This window comes from Pongo abelii, chromosome 5 (assembly GCF_028885655.2).
Source record: "Pongo abelii isolate AG06213 chromosome 5, NHGRI_mPonAbe1-v2.0_pri, whole genome shotgun sequence".
NCBI classification, from domain to species: Eukaryota; Metazoa; Chordata; class Mammalia; order Primates; family Hominidae; genus Pongo; species Pongo abelii.
Genome location: NC_071990.2, coordinates 37,231,247 through 37,254,289, shown reverse-complemented (window position 1 = coordinate 37,254,289; position 23,043 = coordinate 37,231,247). Strand labels below are relative to the sequence as shown.

The 23,043-nt window shown below is 51.6% G+C and overlaps 1 protein-coding gene across 4 annotated transcripts; it reads left to right on the top strand.

The window, feature by feature from the left end:
- Positions 1–1,546: 1,546 nt before the first annotated feature.
- On the top strand, positions 1,547–20,070 carry MTCH1 (mitochondrial carrier 1). 4 transcript variants are annotated; one of them, XM_009241819.4, is made up of 12 exons: positions 1,547–2,247; positions 6,437–6,521; positions 9,506–9,612; positions 9,962–10,039; positions 10,426–10,483; positions 10,866–10,917; positions 12,487–12,546; positions 15,414–15,507; positions 17,518–17,565; positions 17,739–17,806; positions 18,091–18,166; positions 19,237–20,070. In XM_009241819.4, the coding sequence occupies exons 1-12, from the start codon at positions 1,927–1,929 to the stop codon at positions 19,306–19,308; spliced, it is 1,119 nt and encodes a 372-aa protein (XP_009240094.2). In that variant the 5' UTR covers positions 1,547–1,926; the 3' UTR covers positions 19,309–20,070. The 4 variants fall into 4 exon arrangements, 3 of the variants coding, with proteins under 3 accessions (XP_009240094.2, XP_024103811.1, XP_063580833.1); XM_024248043.3 differs by having other exon boundaries at positions 1,870–2,247; positions 15,414–15,558; XR_008526150.2 differs by having other exon boundaries at positions 1,904–2,247; positions 18,091–19,126; positions 19,237–19,371.
- The last annotated feature ends 2,973 nt before the right edge of the window (positions 20,071–23,043 follow it).

Genomic DNA, 23,043 nt, shown 5'->3' with positions numbered 1-23,043 from the left:
GTAGAAATACAGCTATCGTGCAGTTTAACATTTGCTTCTGCTTGGTACCCTATGGGTCTAACTGGTTTAGCTGATCTATTTTTCCTTCAATTTCTTCACTTGGAGAAATTGTTCGATCAGTTAGAAATACTTTACTGAACATGTACTATGTGCATAGTACTATATCTGATGCTGTGGAAGATACAAAACAATGCAAGACAACACAAAGTTGCCGCTTCACATGAAACTACAGTTTGAAAGGGCCAAATACAGTATAGGCCCAAAGTTAGGTGACCCTGTAAGGCAGAGTAAAAGGCTCAACGGTGAACAGCCAAGTTCAGAAGGAAAAACAGACAGTTGGAGAAAAATGGGGATGAAAAGCCCAAAGAAGGAAAAGGTTCCTGTGAGGAAGTTTCAGAAGGATGGGGAAGTAAATCATCCTCCCCTACCCCCACCCCCAAACTAAAACCTATCGCCTCTTCTGGGCAGAGAGTGTGGCACTAGGAACTTGACTTTGAGGTCCTTATTGAGAACGCTAAATCAGAACCTAGGCTAAAGGAAGTCATTTAAGGTGCTCCTGGGTGATGTTTGATGAAAATTGTGTTTGATGGAGAAAACACAGCAAGTTGAAAGGGCTAGCAGGCTTTGCGAGTGATTTCACTAGGACAAGCCTGGGTTAGGGAGGCCAAGGTGAGGGAGAGAGGGAGTGTGGCATGCTTTGAACGTGGAAAGTACATAGTGTTCATTATCAGGAGTGGGAATGGGGGAGGTCGCTTTTTAGGGGGTAAGGCAGGAAGGAAGTTAGAAATTTCTGACAGACTGGGAAACCCGGACTAACAGTGGCAGGTGTCGATCTAAAGAAATTTATCACAATGAACTGGCTATAGGGTAAGTACAGACAAAGGGACCAGGTCTTCCATTGCTGTGTCCCTGCACACTCAAGGATCCATTCAAACAGAAACTTTTATTGCGAACCCCCAAAACTAGCAGGGTTCTGTTGCAGGTGTTGTTGCAGAATGTAGGGCACGTTTACAAACAGGAACAGGGCACTTACTGTCCTATCTTCCTCGCAGGGTTCTTGTGAGGATTACACTTGAATCAACACGTGTAAAGCATTTTAAAAAGTGCCTGTCACATAGTCCCTGCAATTTAATGTCTAGTTGTGATTATTCACTTGTATTAACTAAGAATCAACTGCAGGCGCCTAGCAGTGCCTGCGTGTGCTCACACTGAGGGACTCACTAAAACCCTCAGGATCTAGTGAGGGAGGCACTCAAATACTTTAGAGCAAAACAAATTTTACAACCACGGACTCTGAGGAAGGCGTGCGAAGGCTCCACAGCTGGGGAGGGTGCCCACAGTCGCCGAGGGGACATCTGGATTTGCTCTGGTGAGGAGAGCATTAGAGGAGATGGGAAACGGGATCGGATAAAGAGGCTGGCTGGGACCGCGGAGGGGATGGGGCTCGGGGTCGGGGCTCGTCCTACAGCAGGAGATTCAGCTCGCGCAGAGTTCCACGCAGGCCGCGGCGACTGGGATCTGGGCCGCAAAGGGGCGGGCAGAGAACTGCAGAGAAAACTCCCGAAGCCAGGGAGGGGGCTTGGAAGCGCCTCAGACCATATTGGGGACGTCTGGCAGCCAGAGGGGCCGAACCCCGCCCCCGCGTGCTCTGGGCCTCCCGGGGGAGCGCCCCAGCCTGCGGCAGCCGCCACACCTCCTGAGCCCGGGGCCCCGGCTGCCCGCCACCATTGACCCCCGGTCCGCAGCCCAGTGTCCTGCTAGGCCTCCAACCGGCCCGGGGCCCACAACCGGCGTGTCCCACCCGCCGCGCCACGCTCCCGAGCTCCCCCGCGGCCTGGAGTGGTGCGCCCCGGCCCCGCCCCCTGACGCCGGCGGGGGGGCGTGGCCTCCGTCACGTGACGGGGAGTGACCTCGCCGCCGGGCGCCATGGGAGCTTCGGACCCGGAAGTGGCGCCCTGGGCTCGCGGCGGTGCCGCGGGGATGGCGGGAGCCGGAGCTGGAGCGGGAGCTCGCGGCGGAGCGGCGGCGGGGGTCGAGGCTCGAGCTCGCGATCCACCGCCCGCGCACCGCGCACATCCTCGGCACCCTCGGCCTGCGGCTCAGCCCTCGGCCCGCAGGATGGATGGCGGGTCAGGGGGCCTGGGGTCTGGGGACAACGCCCCGACCACTGAGGCTCTTTTCGTGGCACTGGGCGCGGGCGTGACGGCGCTCAGCCATCCCCTGCTCTACGTGAAGCTGCTCATCCAGGTGGGGGACCAGAGGCGCCGTAGGGAGATGGGAGGCTGATGTGAAGGTGACAGGCCAGGATTTGGAGGATTGGGGCGGGCAGTCAATGGCGACGGATTTGCGGAGAGGGGTGGGGACGGCGGGTTTGGGGGGCCGAGTGGGTGGGAGGGGAGGGAACCCGTGAGGGAGTTGTGAACGCAGGGGTCACGGGTTTTAGGATACAGAAAGGAGACGAAGGAGTTAGAGTAATAACAGATATGGGAGAGGGCGGAAAGAACAAGCGATTTGGGGGGGTGCCAAGGAGGGAGCGATGGGCTGGAAAAACATATTTGGGAGATAAAGGAGTGGGGACGATGGACTTGGGATAGGGAAGGTAGCGAATTTGGGGCGAGGGAAGAAGCAATAGAATTGGGGGAGGGGCGAAAAGTTTGGGTGAAGAGATGGGGAGGAAGGTTGGGGGCCCAGGCAAAGTGTTTAGAGAGTGAGGAGCGCGTAATTGGAGTAGAGGGGAACGGAGGCTCTGGATTTGATAGAGATGGATTTAAAACGTCTTGGGGTGGGGACAAAGTGGGCGCCAGGGCCAGAAATTTAGGAGGGAAAGAAGGACACCAGACTGGGAGTGGACAGAGAAGACAGAGGTCTTGGGTTGCATTGTGATTTAATTTGGTGCGAGAGTGCGAGGGCAAAGACTTTTGCAGGGGAATGCTATCGGTTTACCGGAGATGGGGGCTCTGGATTTGATGGCGACGACGGATTTGGTAGGAGGAGGGGACAGGGTGACGCGTATGGGGGGAGGGGAACAGATAGAGCCAGCACTGGGGGAGGGGAGTGGCAGCGATTTGTCTAGAGAGGGGAGCTAGGAGGAGGCTTTAAGCGGGGAAGGGGGATGACGCATTTGGAGGAGGAAATGGAAGTCATAGTTGGGGTCAGAGAGAGGAATCACAGTGCTTGTATCTGGGCAGATGAGGAGAAGGGGCACGGGAGTATTCAAATTGGGCAGAAGGGACAGTGGAGACATAGGTGGCAGGATAGGTAGGGACTACCAGAAATTGAGACCGAGGTAGGGATGTCTCTGGAACAGAGGGATGCATGGGCACTTGGCAGATTTGGTGGTGGCCGGCAATGTGGTACAGATGAAGTGTGCTGCTTGAGAGGAGTGAGCTGGAATGAAGGGCGTGTGGAGGTGTGAGAATTAGGTGGGTGTGGCTGGGATGGGTACAGTTTTGATGGGGGTCATTAGGCCAGAATTTTCCAGTTAAGAAGCGTGGGGGGAAGAAGGTAAAAATTGAATTGGAGACCCATCCAAGATTTGAGTTGAGGCAGGTGGGTGTCAGATTTTACCATCTCTATAACTGAACCGAGAGAATGCAAAATACAACTGGAATGAGAAGGCCTTGAGAATGAGAGTAATTGAAATCTGGGATCCGAGGAATGGTAATAGATTTGTTGGTGTGACCAGGAATATGACAAGGAGTGAGGAGATTCAGTCAGGGGCATCAAGGTGCCTGACTAGTCCGTAATTGTGACAGATTTGAAAATTGTTGATGGTGGAAGGTGTAGACAAGACTGGCATTTGGTTGTGATTTGGGAATGAGGGCTGTCTTACAGGGTTAAGATTGTATTTACAGCAGTTGAACTTGAAGTTTGGGAGATAAACTGGTGCTTTGGAACTGGTGGGACCTGAGAAGTGAGGGTTCGGGAAACTGATGGAATGAGACTGAGTGAGGGCTAGGATTTTAGGACACAGGTGGGAGAGAGAGTCTGTGGAGTGAAGGGTACTGGAGCACAAGGGCTCAGTGTGAGGGAAATGAAGTGGCTTCATCATTTGGACGATGGCAGATCTGGTTTGAAAGAACATTGAAATGAGGGTGGTTTGGGAAGGGAATGGGGGAATGAAGGACACCAAAGCGTGAGAAGGACTAGATGGTGAGCAGGTAAGGATGGATGAGCCCTGTTGAAGGACCAGAGGTGCCTGTCTGATTTGAACCCAGCTGGTGTTGAGTGTAACATATATTAGGGTAAGATCTTAAATGGGTATAGTTTGGGAATCAGAGTAATAACTTGCAGAAAAGCAAATTACTGGGAGTGGGGGTGTCAGGAGTGGAGTGACAGATTTGGGGATTGTCTAGATTAGGTACATAAGAATGCAGTGCCTTAGATCAGGGCATGTGGCTGTCAGGTTTGGGAGTTGGAGATTTTAAGATGACAGACTCTCCCTGCTGGTATCTGATATAGGGCCACAGCATTTACCGTAGTTAGGATTGGGTTAACAGATTTGAGGATGAAATTGGGTTTAATGACTTGGGAACAAATAATTAAAACTTGAAGGCGGGAGGAATGGGGGTGAGATACAGCCAGTGTGCCTATGATAACCCAATAGAAGTTAAGAAAATAGATTCAACAGATTTGGGAGCCATGGGGATATGGGATAACGTTACAAATTTAAGTATGAAATTGGGGTCAGTGGGACTCCCAAATAGTGTTGACTAAACTGGGTAAGGACAGCAGAAGAGCAGTGGCGGCGATTTGGAGTGGAGGAATAAAGGAATACCACCTGTATTGAAGAGAACACAGATCAAGACAAAACTTAATTCAGAACAACCTTGGAGCTTTTAACCCAGAAGGGAAAAGGTCTAGAAGGGAAGTACTCACTGCCTGGGTCAGCTGACTCACCCCTTTCCTCCTTTGCTCCACTGGGTCAAAATTTTTTTCTTTTAAAGATAGTCCCCATCATAGAGGAGTTTTTAAATTTACAGTCATTAATCTGTTAGGCCTCTCAGAATCAGATCCATAAGAGATAGCCTGAACTTTCAAAAGCACTTGCTTGATAAAGGCAAAAGGGGACAGGGTTGATCCCAAAAAGCGCTGGAAGCATTCCTAATCCAGTTTACAAAGTAGCGCTTTCTAACCTGCCACTTCTACCGCCTCCCACAGCTGCAGGCCAAATCCTCTCCCACATGTCAGAGGAATCGCTCTGGTCCATGGGCCCAGCTGGCCTGCTTAGAGGGCACAGGGCTGGTATCCTGGCCCCTTGCCAAGGGAGGAAGGGGCCTTCTCACTCCCCACCTAGGTGCTGGTCTCCTTGACACCTTGCCTTCTCCCTGGCAGCAGGGGCTCTCACCCCTCGACAGAGACTTCCTGCTCCTCATGTGGATATGGATGGTCCTTCACCCACCTGCGGGTTTAATAAACATTTCAGGCTGGGCGCAGTGGCTCACACCTGTAATCCCAGCACTTTGGGAGGCCGGGGCGGGTGGATCACCTGAGGTCGGGAGTTTGAGACCAGCTTGACCAACATGGAGAAACCCCGTCTCTACCAAAAATACAAAAAATTAGCCGGGTATGGTGGCGGGTGCCTGTAATCCCAGCTACTTGGGAGGCTGGGGTAGGAGAATCACTTGAACCCGGGAGGTGGAGGTTGCGGTGAGCCGAGAGCACGCCATTGCACTCCATCCTGGGCAACAAGAGTGAAACTCCATCTCAAAAAATATATATATAAATAAATAAATAAAGATTTCAGATATAAGAAGCATCTGTACAGCAAGAACTATCATAGCCCTACAGAAATGAGGGGGTCGTTTTGTCACAAGGATGTAGGGTGATTGAGGTGAGAACGCAGCTAAGGGTATGTTTGAGGAGCAGCTGGAATTTGAAGTAACAGTTTGCTAAGCCTGGGAATGGGAAGAATAGACATGGAGGTGTCTGCAGTAGATTTGGTAAGCAATTTGAGTTTGGGGTGCACTTTGGAATGGATGACTTAATGGCTGACCTGTCTGAGGTTTGGGTATGATGTATTTTCTTACTGCCACATTTGGAATTGAGGTTGGAATGAAGTTTTTCATCTGGAGATGAGAATAACAGATTTGTTCTGAGACGGGAGTAGGGTTTGAAGTACATACAAATGGAGGTTTCTCTACTGGGAATATCTGGGATTTGAATGTAAGAATGTTGGGGTGTGGGTGTGACTTGGATTGTGGTTGGACAGTATCTGGGACCAGGCATTTCTCTTCACTGGGAGTTTACGTGCTGCCAATGGTTAGAGACACTGACGAGCTTTCTGGTGTGTTTTGATGGGGAAAACATGAACGAGAGCCACATTAGAATTTGTGGGAGAAGAGTTAAGCAAAGGGGACAGGAAGTGTGAGGAGAGGTGGTGAGGCTGAATCACCACGAGACTCTGAGCGTCCCTTTGTCTTTGTTAATTCTGAAGGTGGGTCATGAGCCGATGCCCCCCACCCTTGGGACCAATGTGCTGGGGAGGAAGGTCCTCTATCTGCCGAGCTTCTTCACCTACGGTGAGTGTGCCTCCCAAGCAGGAAAGCCCACACCAACAGAAAAGAGGCCTCAGGTGGGGAGCAGGACCAGCTGGCCCCGGGGAACCCACTGCGCAGCATGGCACGCAGAGTCGAGCTGGCACGGAGGAGGGGATCTAAGCATGTACAGAGAGGACATGGTGTTGGGGTGGGAGCAGGTGAACCATACAGCTTTGGTCCACCTCCTCTGCCTGTAGCTGCCAGCCCAGACAGCAGGAGGGGACAGACACAGGTGCCTGAGAGAGGGGCCAATCCAGGACACTGGTCCCTGTTATTTCTGCTGCCCCAGGTTGTGCCTGGAACATGCGTGGGGGTGATTTCCTTTTGCCCTGTGAGCAGCCTGGCCCTGCTACTCCAGCAGGAGGCCTGTGGGGCTCCTCCTGAGTTTTTTTCTTTTATCCCACCTGGGTGTCTTGTTTCCCCTGCATTCCTCAGTTAGTGAGTGGTGCTTACTCACTCTGGTGTCTCCATCTGTTGGTTACAGAATGGTGTGCAGTGAATTGCAGCTTCGCTTCTGTGTGCTGCGTGGGGTTGGGCGGGCCACTTACCTGCTGTGGCCCGGCTGCACCCCTTGTCTGCAAAGTAAGGTCAGCTTCTCCTGCCCAGGCCTTCCTGCAAGCTGCCCATCTGTCATCAAGAAGCCCACCTTGCTGCCTCTGCTGCCCATCCCCTGGCCCACAGGTGCCGTCTGGCCAGGGCCTTTTCATGTTCACCCTCACTCTCCCTCTCCCAGTCCCCACCCTCACCAGATGAGCATGATGAAGGCCTTCTTTAAATGTACCCTTTTTCTCCATGTTCACAGCTGGAGTTCCATTCCAGGCAAATCCCCTCAAGTTTCCTGTACCTCTGCTCTTACCTGTTTGGTTGTCTAGAATATTCTCCAGAATCTATCTTTCTGTTGAGTAACTTGGGGCTTGGCCTCTGTCTTACCTTTTCCGTTTCACATGCTGTTGGCAGAATTGGGTGTCATATTTCTCTCTGGTTTTGTGCCTGTGTTGTTGAGTGCAGAGTCTAGGGCCAGGTGGAATGTGTCATCTGGTGAGGAGATGTGTTTGTGTTGTTTTTTACTTAAAAATTGTCAGTGTAGTGGAGGGGGGATGACAGAAGTAGGAAGGCACCCCACCATTGAGTAGTGAGGCAGTATACAGAGAGGTAAGGCAGCCGGGGCGGACGGCTGCGGCCCTGCATGGGGCTTTTTCTGGATCTGGTTGCACGTGCTGTGTTCTGAGAGGCGAGGTTAGAGCCCAGATCGTCTCTATTCATGTGACACAGCCATTCCCAAAAGGACTTAGAGCAGAGGGAACTTGACCCCCATCTTAACTGCCTCTTGTGAGGATGAGCGGAGTTCTCAGGTGTGCCCCCAGCCTGGTTTATATAAATGTAGCTTTAATCTAGGTGTGAGCTGATGTCTGTTGGGGATCTCCGGACACCAGGCCTACTCTGGAGTCAGGGAGGGGACCCGCCATTTGGCTCTCTGGTACAGTGTGGACAGTGTCTGCTCCTCTACTTGTCATGGCTGAAAGTACTGCAGCTGTCATGACATTCTCTGGTGTAGAAGAAAGAACTTCCCAGAGGGTTTCCTGGCACTGCAGAAAGACCCAGAATGAGGGAGGCCCTGGCCAGCCTGAGGCCTTGGGACCCACAGAGGCCCCTGCAGGCATTTCAGCACGCCTCCCTCTGCTCTCACTTGTTCCTCAGTTCTCTCAAAAATGGAGAGAAATGATGGTCCTTATTCCTTTTTTTTTTTTTTTTTACAGGTGGGCAGATGAAAGAGGGTAGATGTTTTGCTCAGGATCACAAACAGAGGTCCTGAGGCTCCCTCTCCTCACTAGGATCCACCCTCCCCCAAAGCAAATTTTCCTTCTGCCTGTTCACTCTGTGAAGAGGGCTCCTTGCCAAGTCACCCAGTATCCCCTCCCCTCCTCCTCCTCTCCTTCCAGCTCCCCCTCATCTCAGGCAATCACATATACAGGTAACAGGTGTTAGCCTCATGAAAGACCCGTGCTAGCTGTGACATTGAATTGCTGGGCTGGTAGACATCTGCGGAGGAGCAAAAGGCATATTTGCTTCTTCCTGCCTCTGCGCGGTGCCAGAGAGCTAAAGTCATGGTCTAAAAGGGGGAGCATGCTGTCTGAGAGAACGTTCTGCTAGCTTCCAGATGCACAGGTTTATAAAAATACCACCCTGCCATTTAAAACATGTTTAAAATGTTGATAGAAAACAATGAATTGTATCCTTAGAAAGACAGACCCTAGTGAAAGAAACACTAACTCACACAGGTAGGGTCTAGCTTCCGTAACATTTAAGTTTATTCTATGGAATTGTTCATTGGTGCTTCTGTTTTAGTTACTTCTCCATAGACTTGTTTTTCCCTTGACTAATAAATGCCAACAGGTGCCAGGTGGTATCCTGGGTGTAGCACAGTTACAGGGTGGAGACTGCCCTGGCCGTGGCATGTGCAGGGGGCGTTCTTGAACCTATCTTCTGGGAGCCCTTCCTTTTCCTTTTTCCCTCCTTTAGGTTGAAGACTTCATCATTCCCTGAGGGCAGTTTCTCTGTTTTTCCTATTTTCTTGTCCTCAAGAAAAATGTAATTTTTAAGCAACAGAATTGTTTTCTGTGTTGCAGCATTTAAGTTGCTGACTTGAGAAATCATGGCTGAGTTTGCCAAGTAAAGTTTTTAAAGCAAAAAAAAAAAAAAAAAAAAGGAGGGAGGGAAGGAAGGAAGAAAATATATGAACTTGTTTGTCAGAAATACATTTTGAGGCTTTTACTAAAAGAAATGGGCTAGAAGACATTTGGGGGTTAGGGCCTGACTGCTTCCAGGTCCTGGACAGATGTTCCCTTCTGTGCCTGTAGTCAGCAGTTACCTGAAGGACAAGCCGAGCCTCGTCTGGGTGTGTGTGACCCAGGAGTGGGTGCCCCTGAACTGGGTGTGACTCCTCTGCCACCTCTGTTTTCTTACAGCCAAGTACATCGTGCAAGTGGATGGTAAGATAGGGCTGTTCCGAGGCCTGAGCCCCCGGCTGATGTCCAACGCCCTCTCTACTGTCACTCGGGGTAGCATGAAGAAGGTGAGCCCACACAAAGCCAGGAACAATCGCCTGAGGTTTCCTCATACTCCCAGCCACCCCTGCAGCAGCCAGTTACCCTGGTCTTGCCTCCTCCTTCCCAGACCACTGGGGGCTTCACTCCAGCCCCATGGGGGAGCTCCCACCCCACAGTTCTGCTTTCCCACAGCTGTGACACCAGATGGTGGCTTTCTTTTTCCCCCAAGCTCCAGACCTGGAGGTTACCTGAGGTGGGCCCAGCCAATAGACACTGCAGAGGAAATATTTGGAGCTGGTTCCTGCCGCCCAAGTCCCCGAAGAGTTCCATGGAAGAGGCGTAGCTGAACTTGGTTCTTTCCCTTCTCTGTTTCAGGTTTTCCCTCCAGATGAGATTGAGCAGGTTTCCAACAAGGATGATATGAAGACTTCCCTGAAGAAAGTTGTGAAGGAGGTGGGTGTTGAGAGTTGGAGCGGGAGAGGCGCGTGGAGGGGCGCCTGATGATTTCTCACCCCCAAGTTGGGCGGGTCATTGACAAGTCGAAGAGTTGGGTCCTTGTGCAGGCATGGGTGGGATGGTAAGGGAAGAAGCCATGGCCTGGATGTGCAGGGAACCTTGGAAAGCCTAATCAGCCATTGTTGGGCCTAGCCTGGGACCCGACAGCACTCCTGGGTGGGGGATTGGGGAGTGGGCAACAGGTGGAGCCATCCTTGGCAGACCGACCCCATGTGCAGTCCCTGGGACAGGTTTCTCCCTCCTGAGCACTTGTAGCTCCCCTCGAGGGCCAGTTCCAGAGACAGGCCAAGGGTGGCGAGTCCCCACCCCATGCTCTCTTCCAGACCTCCTACGAGATGATGATGCAGTGTGTGTCCCGCATGTTGGCCCACCCCCTGCATGGTAAGCCGCCCCCCTTCCCCCCTAGACTGTATCTAAGCTGGGATCAGGGGCGTGGAGTGAGGGGGCGCCCCCTCGTGGACTGTAGATAGACAGCTGTAGACCGGTTGGGAAGTGGTAGTGGGGTTGGGGGTATTCTACTGGAACCCACCCCACTGAGGAGAGATTGGAATTCTTTCCAAAGGGAGGTGGGGCTCTTCCCAGGCAGTAGAAATGGCATGCTGTGGTCATGGGGTGTAACAGGGAATCCCAAAGGCCCTTTTCCTCTCCTGCTCTCTGAATAGGCCACGTTGTTCAGTGGCCACTCTGCACCCGGCACCCGGTGGCTGGAGCATTATGAGGTGTGGCCCACCACATCACCTGTGTGTGTTTTCTTTTTCTTCAGTCATCTCAATGCGCTGCATGGTCCAGTTTGTGGGACGGGAGGCCAAGTACAGGTGGGTAACTCTTGGGACTGGCAGAGTGGCCCTGTTACCCTTTCAGAGTCGGCCAGGGCAGGCCGTGCTGGGGTTGGTTGCTGCACCTTTTCTGCCCTAGTCCTGTATGAGTTCAGCCTGCTGCCTGGCTGCTGAGGAATGTGGCAGTGGCTTCCATAGTCTGTCCAGGGGCATTTTCTCTTCTTCATCTCTTATGAAGGGCAGCCCTAGATGAGCCTAGATACCTTTGCAGAGGGGTGAGTGGGATTGTAGTCAGCTTGGATTAAGATTTCTGGCCCCAGAGAGCTGATTCTGCCACTTAGGACTGAGCTGGGGTCTCCTCTTGGATTCCCGAAGTAATGCTCTAATGATTTTTCCGGCCCTCATAGGCTGATAGCTCTTTTTATCCCCTATGAAGAAGCCATCCACCCCATGGGCTTGGGGCTCATCCCTTCCATTGTGTACCAGACCCTCACCTAGATCTGCCGTGTGCAGCCCTGGGCAGATGCCAGGGGCATATGTGTTGACACGGAGGTGGGTCTTGGAGGCATGTGGCAGAAGGACACACCTGGGTTGCCCTTCCTCTCTTAAGATTCTCATTTCCTGGGGTCAGTGTTTTTTGCAGCTGTCCTGCGGGGCCACCACCCCAGGAAGCTCAGCTGCCATGGTGCCTCATTTTGGGGTCATTAATGGAATGGCCCGTTCCCCTAGACTGAGTATGAGGTTGGTAGTTGGGACCAGAAGGGTATAATCTGGCTACCACTGTTCTGAGTGGTGGGGCCGGGCCTGGCAGGGCTGGGATAATCTGGGACCGGGGCTACCCAGGGCTTTGCCTTCCACTGGCTCCCTCTGTTAGGTTGCCCCTTCCATCTGGGCTTTGCACAGCTTCCGTTCAGGACAAGCCAGTTGCTATTTCCAGCCACAGGTCACAAAGGTTGTTATTGAGCTTCCTTGGCATTTCACACCCAAGAACCCACAGCCTGTCCTCTCATCCAGCCTGTCCTCTCATCTCTAACAGGGTGCAGTGGCCAGGGCATGAGTGCCCGGTGGCTCCCTGCTGAGGAGTGCCAGATGTCTTCTCCTAGGCTGGTTCCAGTGCCTCCTCCTGCAGGGCCCTGTATTCTTTCTCTGCCCTCTGGGAAAGTACTTCTCTTTGCTCACTACCCCCTCCTACTCTTACTCTCTTGGGCAGGCCTGTGGGCTCCTCTGCTGGAGGGTTGTTTAACCAGAGATAAGTGTGAGGGCCGGGTAAGAGAAGGGCCTGCCGCCTCTGCAGCAGTGGCCCAAGTCAGGAGATGCATTCCTAAACTCCGATCTCACAGAAAACACCAGTAGAGGACTGCTAGTGGGCTGCTCCCATGGGTGGTTGGGCTTACCCGGTCTCCGTGAACTGTGTAAACTCCTCCTCACCCTGAACAAGGTGAGGAGGCTCTCTGCCTTTCTACTTGGTTCTTCATGGTAATAGTCCTCCCCAGCCCCGCCAAGACTGGCTGGATTTGAGCAGAGCTGGTGGGCTCAGCCCCACACCAATGGGTGGGCTTCTGGTAGGTGACTGCGTGACCCTGTATCTCTGTCTTGCCTTCTTCACAGTGGTGTGCTGAGCTCCATTGGGAAGATTTTTAAAGAGGAAGGGCTGCTGGGATTCTTTGTGTACGTGAGTTTATACACCCCATAACTGGCCACGGGCATGGCTCTGCTAACAGGTGTGTCCTCAACCTCTCAGACCACAGCTGCTGGCCTGGGACTTAACTACATGGCCCTGCCCTAGCCTGAATGCTGCAGCCAGCTCTCTAGAGCTCCATAGCGTGTCCAAGCTGCTTAGCCCTTTTCAGGCCATGGCTCATGTAAAAGTGGAACTGTGTGTCTAGTACATGGGGGAGATGAACTGACCAGCCCCACTGGGCCTCATCTAGCTGTGGTGGGTGTAGGGCAGGTCTTCATGAGCTAAGTCACTGCATAGTCCTTGGCCTCATTGCTGAAACATGACTGAAAATCTGACTTGGACTGAGGGTGGAGCTCTGGAAGCTCACAGGCTGACCACAGCCAGTGGATTCTGTTTGACATTGCTTTTCTGACAAATTAGTTGTTGACGTTAACATTTAAGATATGTTGCACAAAATTCCACATTTCTGGCATCTTTTGAAAAGTCAGAAAATCTTGTCCTGCTGAGTGGTTCTTTCTATAGAGCATCCATCGGCCAGGACCCAGGACCTGTTCCTTTGGCAGGGCACATGGTCTCCGAGGGCCGCAGACACCCTGCACTTCATCACCTCACATCCAGTTTACTTCACCTCTAAAGAAAGCACTACTGAAAAGAGTATGTTCAGAAAGAATAAAGTGCAGACAGAACCCAGAAGCCAGGCTTGATGAGTTGTTTTTTGATTTGCCGTTTCAAGGTCTAGGCAGTAACATACATGCTGATAAGTATGTCACAAATGTGGTAGACACATGGTATACAACAGTATCCGCTGTACTCGATACAGGTCTCCATATTATTCATAAGAAGTCTTTATAGCATGGTTTTCCAGTTTGTCAGATTTTTTTTTTATTTATAGCTCCTTGTTTAACCAATAAATGACTACTTGTAGGTGCATGTATGTGTATATAATACAGAAATATATATACGGTCCTCAGTAGGAGGTGATTTTGCTCCCCAGGAAACATCGGCAGTGTCTGGGGACATCTTGTGGTTGTCACAACTGGCATCTAGTGGGTAGAGGCCAGAGACGCCGCTAAACATCCTACAGTACACAGGACAGCCCCGCAACAAAGACTTATTCAGCTAGGTGTCGTCGCTTCCATCTGTGATCCCAGTTACTCGGGATTAGTCCCAGTGGTTTCTGCAGCTGTCAGGAGACCGAGACGGGAGGATTACTTGAGGCCAGGAGTTCAAGACCAGCCTGAGCAACATAGTGAGACTTCTGTCTCTACAAAAATGTTTTTAAAAATCAGCTGGGCGTGGTGGCACGGACCTGTAGTCCTAGCTACCCAGGAGGCTGAGGTGGGAGGATGGCTTGAGCCCAGGAGTTGGAGACTGCAGTGAGCTATGATTGCACCACTGCACTCCAGCCTGGGTGATAGAGTGAGACCCTGTCTCTTGGGGAAAAAAAAAACTATTCAGCCCAAAATGTCAATAGTACCAAGATTGAGAAACTCTGATTTATATTCACACACACACATATATGTATGTGTAAGTATTTATACATACATATATTTGCACATGTACCTGGTAACAAACCAACCTTTGTGACATACCTATCAGCATGTATGTCACCGCCTAGACCTTAAAACGGCAAGTCAAAAAACAACTCATCAAGCCTGGCTTCTGGGCTCTGTCTGTGCTTTATTCTTTCTGAACATAGTCTTTTCAGTATGTGCTTTCTTTAGAGGTGAAGTAAGTTGGATGTGAGGTGACAAAGTGCAGGGCGTCTGTGGCCCTCAGGGACCATGTGCCCTGCCAAAGGGGCAGCCCCTGGACCCCGGCCAATGGCTGCTCTACAGAAACAGCCACCCATCTTGAAACTCTGCAAATGACCACCTCTGGCATTTTTCACACTGCGTAGTTCTCTTCTGGTGTGTGAATACGATTTCCCGCACAACAGATGCCTACTCTTTGGGTTCTTTCTCCCCATGTGATTTTGGAACAGGTGATACTCATACATGTTACAGTGCATAGAAAGCACCAAAGGGTATAGCACGAAGTCAATCTGAGCACAGGCAGGGATGACAAGATTAGAAATTGCATTCACAGACGTTCCTTTTATTAATACTCTTCATAGATGTATTACATATATTCTTCTGAGTTTTTCAAATATAAGATTTTTTTTTTAATTCAAAAACAATAATTCTGCTTCTCCTCCCAGGAGACAGCCATCCTTCTCCTGGAGAGCCTCCCAGGGCACTCTACCTAAACAAGCAAATACATTGTAAAAAACACAAGAGGCACATGGGACCCACTGACCTCAAACTAGCCTTTTGCCCTCAGCACTGCATCTTGGGGAACCTTTCTTAGCAATTTATAGAGCTGTTTATCCTAAAGGCCATCACTTAAAAAGTTAGCCCTCCTTGTAAATGCTTGCATAGAATCTTTTTGATAGAATATTTTCAGGGGCAAAGAGAACAGATGCATTGAGCAGTGTGTCTTCTGAGAGTTGGTTAGGTAAAGAGGCCAGGAGAAAATTACCAACATGTCGGCACTCTTATTATCTGTATTTGGAAATTCCAAATTTGGCAGTATTCACATCTTGATCCCTGGCTTCTGTGGTTTGAAAGCTGCTTGAGACTGTTAACTAATTTGTGGCATCCAAAGTGGCATAGAACACCTCCCCATGGGAAAAGGAGCACTACCTTCCCAGTGTGCATAGCTGCTGGCCCCTGCAGGCCTCCTTTCTAAGGCTGTGCCATTGGATATGCTAAGATTTTGAGCTTGGAACATCCCTGCCTGCTTCCTGGGTGTGGAGCCCCCAGGAACTGCTCCTCTCCCTCTCCTGCTCATCTCTGCTTACCTTGTTTTTTAGTGGATTAATCCCTCACCTCCTGGGCGATGTGGTTTTCTTGTGGGGCTGTAACCTGCTGGCCCACTTCATCAATGCCTACCTGGTGGATGACAGCGTGAGTGACACCCCAGGGGGGCTGGGAAACGACCAGAATCCAGGTTCCCAGGTTGGTTGGAACAAGGACTTGTCCTTCTTTCCGTGTACTGCTGATGCCCAGGGTCTGGGACAAACTCAAGGATTCTGGGATTCTGAGCATTAGGCCCGGAGGGTGAGAGAGGACCTCTCATTGTCCCTGGAGTCATCTTTGTCTAAGGGGAGAATGGCCTCAAGAGGCGAGATTCCAGATTAGTACCCAGACCTGGGAGGAATTAATGGAATGCTTGTCCCTGGGCAGCCTTAGAAACAGACCCCAGCTTATCTAAGGCTGCTCCGAGGCAGTGACCCAACTAGGGCTCAGGAAGTCAGAAGATAGACCAGCTAATAGTGATCACCTTTTGACCTTTGCATCACGTCTTTTGCTTTTTAAAACCCTTTTGTGAACGTTATGGCCTTTGATCTGACGACATCCTAGTTGTGAAGGGAGCAGGGCAGGTATAATGTTCCATTTACCAATACAGAAATTGAGACCCAGAGATCCCAAATTCTGGAGAGACTCTGGGCTCTCCAGAGTCACTCAGCTGGAACTGACAGGGCTGGAATTAGATCCCTGGCCAGGCCAAGGGTGCATTCCTCTGAGTTTTTTCAGATCTGCTAGGAAGTGTACAGTCCGGTACACCCTCCTATTTTGTTAGCTATGGTCTACACAGCCTAGTATACATAGACCCTTCAGCAGGTCGGGTCAGGCATAGGAAGGCCTGGTCCTTCTACACAGCACTTGTTGAGGAAGGCCGTCCAGGTACCTGAGGGGTTGACTGGTTCTGCCTGAACCAAGATAAGAGGTAGGGAGCAGCGATGGCTGGGGATTGCAGTGTCCAGACATTCTCACAGTGGGGATCGCCTTCAAGAAGGATGGCATTCCTTCTTGAAGTGGCTTTCCCTCCCAGGAGGCTAGGAAGGCCTGGGGACGTGTCTGCCAGAATCACCTGGGTGGGAAGGGCGTCATGTTCAGCATGTGTGTGTGTGTGGTACATGTCTGTTCTGTGTGGTGAGGAGTGCCCCATCCCAGATGGGAGCCTCTGCTTGCAGGGAGACTGGCCACTTGACCTGGGCAGATGAGTCTTCATTGGCCTTTCAATGTAAGCAAATTAAAGTGGCTCCATAGAGACCCACCCCATCTGCAATCACAGTGGCACATTCCTGCAGTTCTGCCCCTTCTGGGGGGCCTTGTGGGTGGGTAAGCTGCTGCTGTCACATACAGAGCAAGGGTGGCCAGGAGTGCACAGCTAAGTGGTTTCTCGTCTAGGTGGGCAGCTGTCTGACCAGAGGCTGCCGTGCTTACATCAGCAACAATAGCCGTCAACAGATTTGTCTAAAGTGTTTTTTGAGTGCTTTTCTGTATGTGGCTTAAAGGCCGAGATGAGGCTGCCGGGCTGTCAAAGCCACTCAGGCAGACATCTGAGCAAATCTCTGACCAAGGACCCAGGCCATCGATCTGGTGGGATGGCCGCTCCACAGGAAGCTGAGGGTGGGGGAGTCACCTTTCCTCACTAGGAGCTGTTTGCTTCAGCAAAGCAGTATTTGAGGAGTTGGGGTCTGAAGGGGGAAAAGCTTGCTGAGGTGGAGGTGGCAATAAGCCTGGACTTGCCCTCACCTCACCCCACAGGCCAGGATTCATCTTTGGGTTTCAGGGTGCATGTCTGTCTTAGCACCGACTGCGTGCCAAGCCCTGGATGTTGATCAGGCAGACACGGGCTCAGCCTTTGAGGCTCACAGTCCAGTGGGGTTGCACAGGCAGCGGCAGCTGATTCCTCTTACCGGGTCTCCTTCTCGGGACTCCCTTCAGTCCACTTACCCCGCTTCTGCCCCCTAGGCCTTCTCTGGGCAGTGACTGTGAGGCCTGACAGGAAAGGCATGTGCAGCATGCTTGTGAGGAGCTCAGCACAGAGGGTGGGGTGAGGGCATGTGTTGCTGAAGTCTGCATCCTGAGGTGCCTGTGGCAAACCGCTGTTCCCTTTTGTCTCCTCAGTTCAGCCAGGCCCTGGCCATCCGGAGCTATACCAAGTTCGTGATGGGGGTAAGTTGTGCCAGCTGCCCTTCCTTCCCACTGCCTTGTGGACCCAAGTGGGGCCTAGGAGGCCAACCCTGGTAATGGCTGGAGGCAGGTCTTGGTACAGGGTGTTGGCATGGTGTGTCCCTGCTCCCTGGGCCGGGGTGGGTCACTGGCACTCAGGCCTCTCTGGGTTTCAGATTGCAGTGAGCATGCTGACCTACCCCTTCCTGCTAGTTGGCGACCTCATGGCTGTGAACAACTGCGGGTAGGTGTGCGCCCCTTTACTTGCCACTCTACCTACCAAGGCTGTGGGGCGGGGGAGACCCACCGAGCCCTTCTAGCCCCCTCCCACCTGCTCTGTGTGTCGGCTTGGCCTGCCAGGCACCCTGGCTTCCGCTGGGATTTCCCAGCATCCCCTGGGGTAAACTGTGGTGTCAGGGGTCAGGGTGTGGACGGGTGGTAGCCTGAAGGCATTCCTTCTTGAAGTGGCTTTCCCGTGGCTGGCTGTCTCCCGCTGTTCTCTGCATCTACACTCTCCTTCCTGGGCAGGCTGCAAGCTGGGCTCCCCCCTTACTCCCCGGTGTTCAAATCCTGGATTCACTGCTGGAAGTACCTGAGTGTGCAGGTGAGCAAGCACTGGACAGAGGAGGCCTTTCCTGTTCTTTGCTACATCCTTCAGCTGAAATGGCTTTGTGGATGCTTCATTGCATGCAAAGATAAGTGGTTTCATGGAATTTAATATTGTGAGGAGATACTTGGTATCCTATAAGGCATTTGAGTTAAGTTTTCATCTTACATAATTTCAGAAAGGATTTGAGGTGGCTAAGTGTGGGTTTATTTTAAGATTATACATCAGACAAGACCTTTTCTTCTTTGAGTCTTAAAGACTCTTAGGATAAGGATAAGAGAACTCTGGCCCAGGTGGCAGGTGGTAAAGCCCAAGAACTGCTGCTTCTTCAAGTAACATGGGCTGAAAATTCGAGGTCTGTAACCAGCTGAGCTGAGTTCCTGGCTTGTTAGGGTGGCTGGCATTGGAAACCGACTCCTCCCTCCTGCAGCACATTCCTGGGCCCAGGAGAGCCTGTGGGTGGGGCTGGGCCACGTGGGGACCTGGCAGCAGTACCAGCCTTGGGTTCTCGTGTTCTGTACCGAAGCTACCTCTCCCTGGCTGGAGCTCTTGGGCCCAGCAGTCAGGGGTCCAGGCTCTGGCCAAGGGCAGAACCTTGCCTTTTCCTGGCCTTGATTTGCCTCACAGTGAAATGGGGCAGTGGCCCGGAGGGAGCCAGAGCTCTGACTGGCCTCCAGGCTGAGAAGAGGACAGATGGGAGGGAAGCAGGGAGGAGAGCCACAGTTCTTCCCAGTGGCCCTGGTCAGCGTAAGTGTGTCTCGTCCTCCCTATGAGCACTGAAAGAGTCCTAGACCACTTGGGCTCTGAAACAAGAGGGGCAATGAGCCTCCTCTCTAGGGCTCTCCTACAGAGTAGCCCCAAAGACACCCCTGGGCAGGAAATGAACCGCTCCCTTCTGCTTCAACACAGGCAGATTCTGCCCTCCAGGGATGTAGGTCGAGGCCGTCCACCCCGGAGGTGGGTCTTTGAGCTCCTGGACCCTTCTTTGCCTGACACTGGCCTTCCTCTCGGAGGCACAAGGAAGCGTGGCCTCCCTTTCACTCACCCTACTTTTCCTTCTGGTCCAGGGCCAGCTCTTCCGAGGCTCCAGCCTGCTTTTCCGCCGGGTGTCATCAGGATCATGCTTCGCCCTGGAGTAACCTGAATCATCTAAAAAACACAGTCTCAACCTGGCCACCGTGGGTGAGGCCTGACCACCTTGGGACACCTGCAAGACGACTCCAACCCAACAACAACCAGATGTACTCCAGCCCAGCCGGGCTTCAGTTCCATATTTGCCATGTGTCTGTCCAGATGTGGGGTTGAGCGGGGGTGGGGCTGCACCCAGTGGATTTGGTCACCCGGCAGACCTAGGGAAGGTGAGGCGAGGTGGGGAGTTGGCAGAATCCCCATACCTCGCAGATTTGCTGAGTCTGTCTTGTGCAGAGGGCCAGAGAATGGCTTATGGGGGCCCAGGTTGGATGGGGAAAGGCTAATGGGGTCAGACCCCACCCCGTCTACCCCTCCAGTCAGCCCAGCGCCCATCCTGCAGCTCAGCTGGGAGCATCATTCTCCTGCTTTGTACATAGGGTGTGGTCCCCTGGCACATGGCCAGCATCATGTCTAGGCCTATGCTAGGAGGCAAATGGCCAGGCTCTGCCTGTGTTTTTCTCAACACTACTTTTCTGATATGAGGGCAGCACCTGCCTCTGAATGGGAAATCATGCAACTACTCAGAATGTGTCCTCCTCATCTAATGCTCATCTGTTTAATGGTGATGCCTCGCGTGCAGGATCTGGTTACCTGTGCAGTTGTGAATACCCAGAGGTTGGGCAGATCAGTGTCTCTAGTCCTACCCAGTTTTAAAGTTCATGGTAAGATTTCACCTCATCTCCCGCAAATAAATGTATTGGTGATTTGGAGTTTTGTGGGGAGTCTCTTATTTTTCTAAGTTTAAAAATCTATCTATAGAGTCTGTCTTTCCAAGTCCTTCCTGTTGGTGTGAGAAGGGGCTGTGAAGAGGCAGGGCAGGGGGCTGCCAGATTGGAGATGTAGGTACCAGAGCTTGGTGTAGCTGAGTCTCCAGGGAGACACTGGGTGATGAGGCTGGGGTGTCAGTTTCCACAGCAGCAACCAGTGCGCAGGTCTGTTGCCAGGGAGACAGGCCTTTCAGAAAGTGTTCCACTCACACCCCTGACTGTCATATCTCAGCACCATTTGAGGATGACATAGCTTCCAGTTTTACGAAGAGTCACTTGGTGTAGTGGCCATGGTTACATCAGAACGGGCGACCTCCCTTCCATCAAATGGTTTTTGCCCAGCACTGGAGTCTGTAGCAGACAAAGCTTACAAATATTTTGAGGCCCAGCTGGGTTCCCCCAGGTATTTGTGCCCTTGTTCGAGGTGACCTGGCTTGTGAGAGTTGGGGTCTGGTGAGTTTGGTCATATTTCCCTCACAAGTAGGGGCTGAGTCACCCCCACCAAAGGGAAGGTCCCTGGGATGCTTGTGCACAAGTGGGTGTTCCCAGTGGCCTAGTAACAGTGGACTCACAGGCAGTTTCACCTCACATGTCCTTGTTTCCCAGGAACGCAGAAGTGTGCCTGTGTGGGTGTTATGTAAATGTACACTGGTTGAGGCCACTAAGGTCTCATAACTTTGTCACCCATATTAACTTTCCTAGGGAAACACCCAAGAGGGCTAAGGTAGTGGGAAGAACACATGCAGGGGTGGGCAGGGCAGGCCTGTAGAGAAGGAGGGCCTCGGGTTCCCAGGCCCTTCAGAGGGGAGTCTGCCCTGCGGCCTCTCTCCAGCCCAGTGTGCTTTCCCACAGCACTGACCACTGTTCTGGGGTATCTTTTCTTCCTGTTGCTCCACCCTCAGATCCTGTTTTTGCATTGGTTAGTTCCTAAGGCCCCCCCAGATTGAGGGGCACCTGTATCTCTGGAGCCTGAGCTAAGCTAGATGTGAAGATCTCCTCCCAGAAGTTCAGAGAGGCTGCCCAGAGTAGAGAGCAAGGTTTTAGTGGCCTTGGCCAGTCACCTCTGGGAGGGCTGCTGCTGTCCCCCAAGTAATTTCCTGAATTTGGGGGTTTCAACTTCATTTCCCAAGCCATCTTCCACACTCAGAAATGGCATGAAAACCTCTTTTGATACTGTGTCCCAGTTATTGGCTGAGCAAAGTACAGGTTTTTAATCTAATAAAACAAGAAGTTTTCAGTTCAAATTCTTGTGTGTGCGAAATGCCCCTAGACCCTTTGATCTTTGGGGGGTGAGACCCTGTCCATCTGCCCTCCTAGCACTTGGTGTGTTTCCTGTCGACTAGTCCTGGAAACTAGGATGCTGGGTCCTCATCTGAGAAAGGAGATTGGGTGGGATTGGGCAGGGGGAGACCTCAGCTGCTGGCAAAGGGAGGGGTGACAGGAGGAATGTCCTCCTCCCATCCTGGGAAACCTCATCCAATGGGCAAAGCTGAAAGGGCCTCTGACAGGCCTTTGGGGACCTTCTTATATATACCCTTAGGTATATACCCAAGATAATTGGAAACTTACATTCACACAAAAACTGGTATATGAATGCTTAGTAGCATTATTCGTAGTAGCTCAGGAGTGGAAACAGCCTGAGTGTCCGATGACAAATAAAATGGAAATGTTCTATAGAATGTAATGAATATTCCATAGAATGGAATATTACTTGGCAACATAAATGAATGAAGTTCCGATTGATGCTACGACATGGATGAACCTTGAAAGTTATGTTGGCTGAGAGCAGCGACTCACAACTATAATCTCAGTCCTTTGGAAGGATTGCTTGAAGCCAGGTGTTCAAGACCAGCCTGGGCAACATAGTGAGAACCTGTCTCTACAAAAAATGTAAAAATTAGCTGGACATGGTGGCAAGCAAGCTGTAGTCCCAGCTGCTCAAGAGGCTGAGATGGGAGAATCACTTGAGCCCAGGAGTTGGAGGTTGCAGTGAGCTATAATCCTGGGTGTCAGAGCAAGATCCTGTCTAAAACAAATTATATATATTTATATGCTAAGTGAAAGAAGCAGTCACAAAAGACCATAACATATATGATATGTCAAGAATTTATATGGATGTTAAGAATAGACAAATCCATATAGATAGAAAATAGATTAGTGGTAGATTGGGGCTGGGGAGGTTGGAGGGAAACAGGGAGTGACTGCTAATGGGTATGGGGTTTCTTTTTGGGGTGATGAAAATGTTCTAAAATTGTGACGGTTACACAACCTTGTGAATATACCTTGTGAATATAGTAAAAACCATTGAGTTGCATAGTTTAAATGGGTGAATTTTATGTTATGAGTTATATCTGAATAGAACTGGAAAAAACATAAGAGTAGGCCGGGCATGGTGGCTCACACCTGTAATCCTAGCATTTTGGGAGGCTGAGGCCGGTGGATCACCTGAGGTCAGGAGTTCAAGACCACCCTCTACTAAAAATACAAAAGTTAGCTGGGCATGTTGGCGGGTGCCTATAATCCCAGCTACTTGGGAGGCTGAGGCAGGAGAATCACTTGAACCTGGGGGGCGGAGGTTGCAGTAAGCCGAGATCACGCCACTTCACTCCAGCCTGGGTGACAGAGCAAAACTCTATCTCAAAAAAAAAAGAAAGTAAAAAAGGGGAGTGTCCTCCTTGGTTACAGGTGGGTTCCCAGCCCTGGCCTGACTTGGGTGGTGTCCTGTTTGACTGCTCACCCTCCAGCGGTAGTCTGGAGACTTGCTCTGCCCCTCCCTACCACCCAAGCCACCCTCAGTCACCCACCACTGCTACCCCAACATATGTGTGCTTTCCTGATCCTCAGCACCTCTGGACGGTCCTGCTGTGCTCCCCTGGGGAGGTTCTGGGACTCCAGATCCCTTTCTTAGGAATCTTC

Bases quoted from the DNA above. Each gene is read 5' to 3' on its own strand.
- MTCH1 (XM_063724763.1), top strand. From the start codon at position 1,927: ATGGGAGCTTCGGACCCGGAAGTGGCGCCCTGGGCTCGCGGCGGTGCC. The intron at 2,248-6,436 runs GTGGGGGACCAG...TTAATTCTGAAG, and splicing joins ACGTGAAGCTGCTCATCCAG to GTGGGTCATGAGCCGATGCC. The intron at 17,807-18,090 runs GTAGGTGTGCGC...CTTCCTGGGCAG, and splicing joins ATGGCTGTGAACAACTGCGG to GCTGCAAGCTGGGCTCCCCC.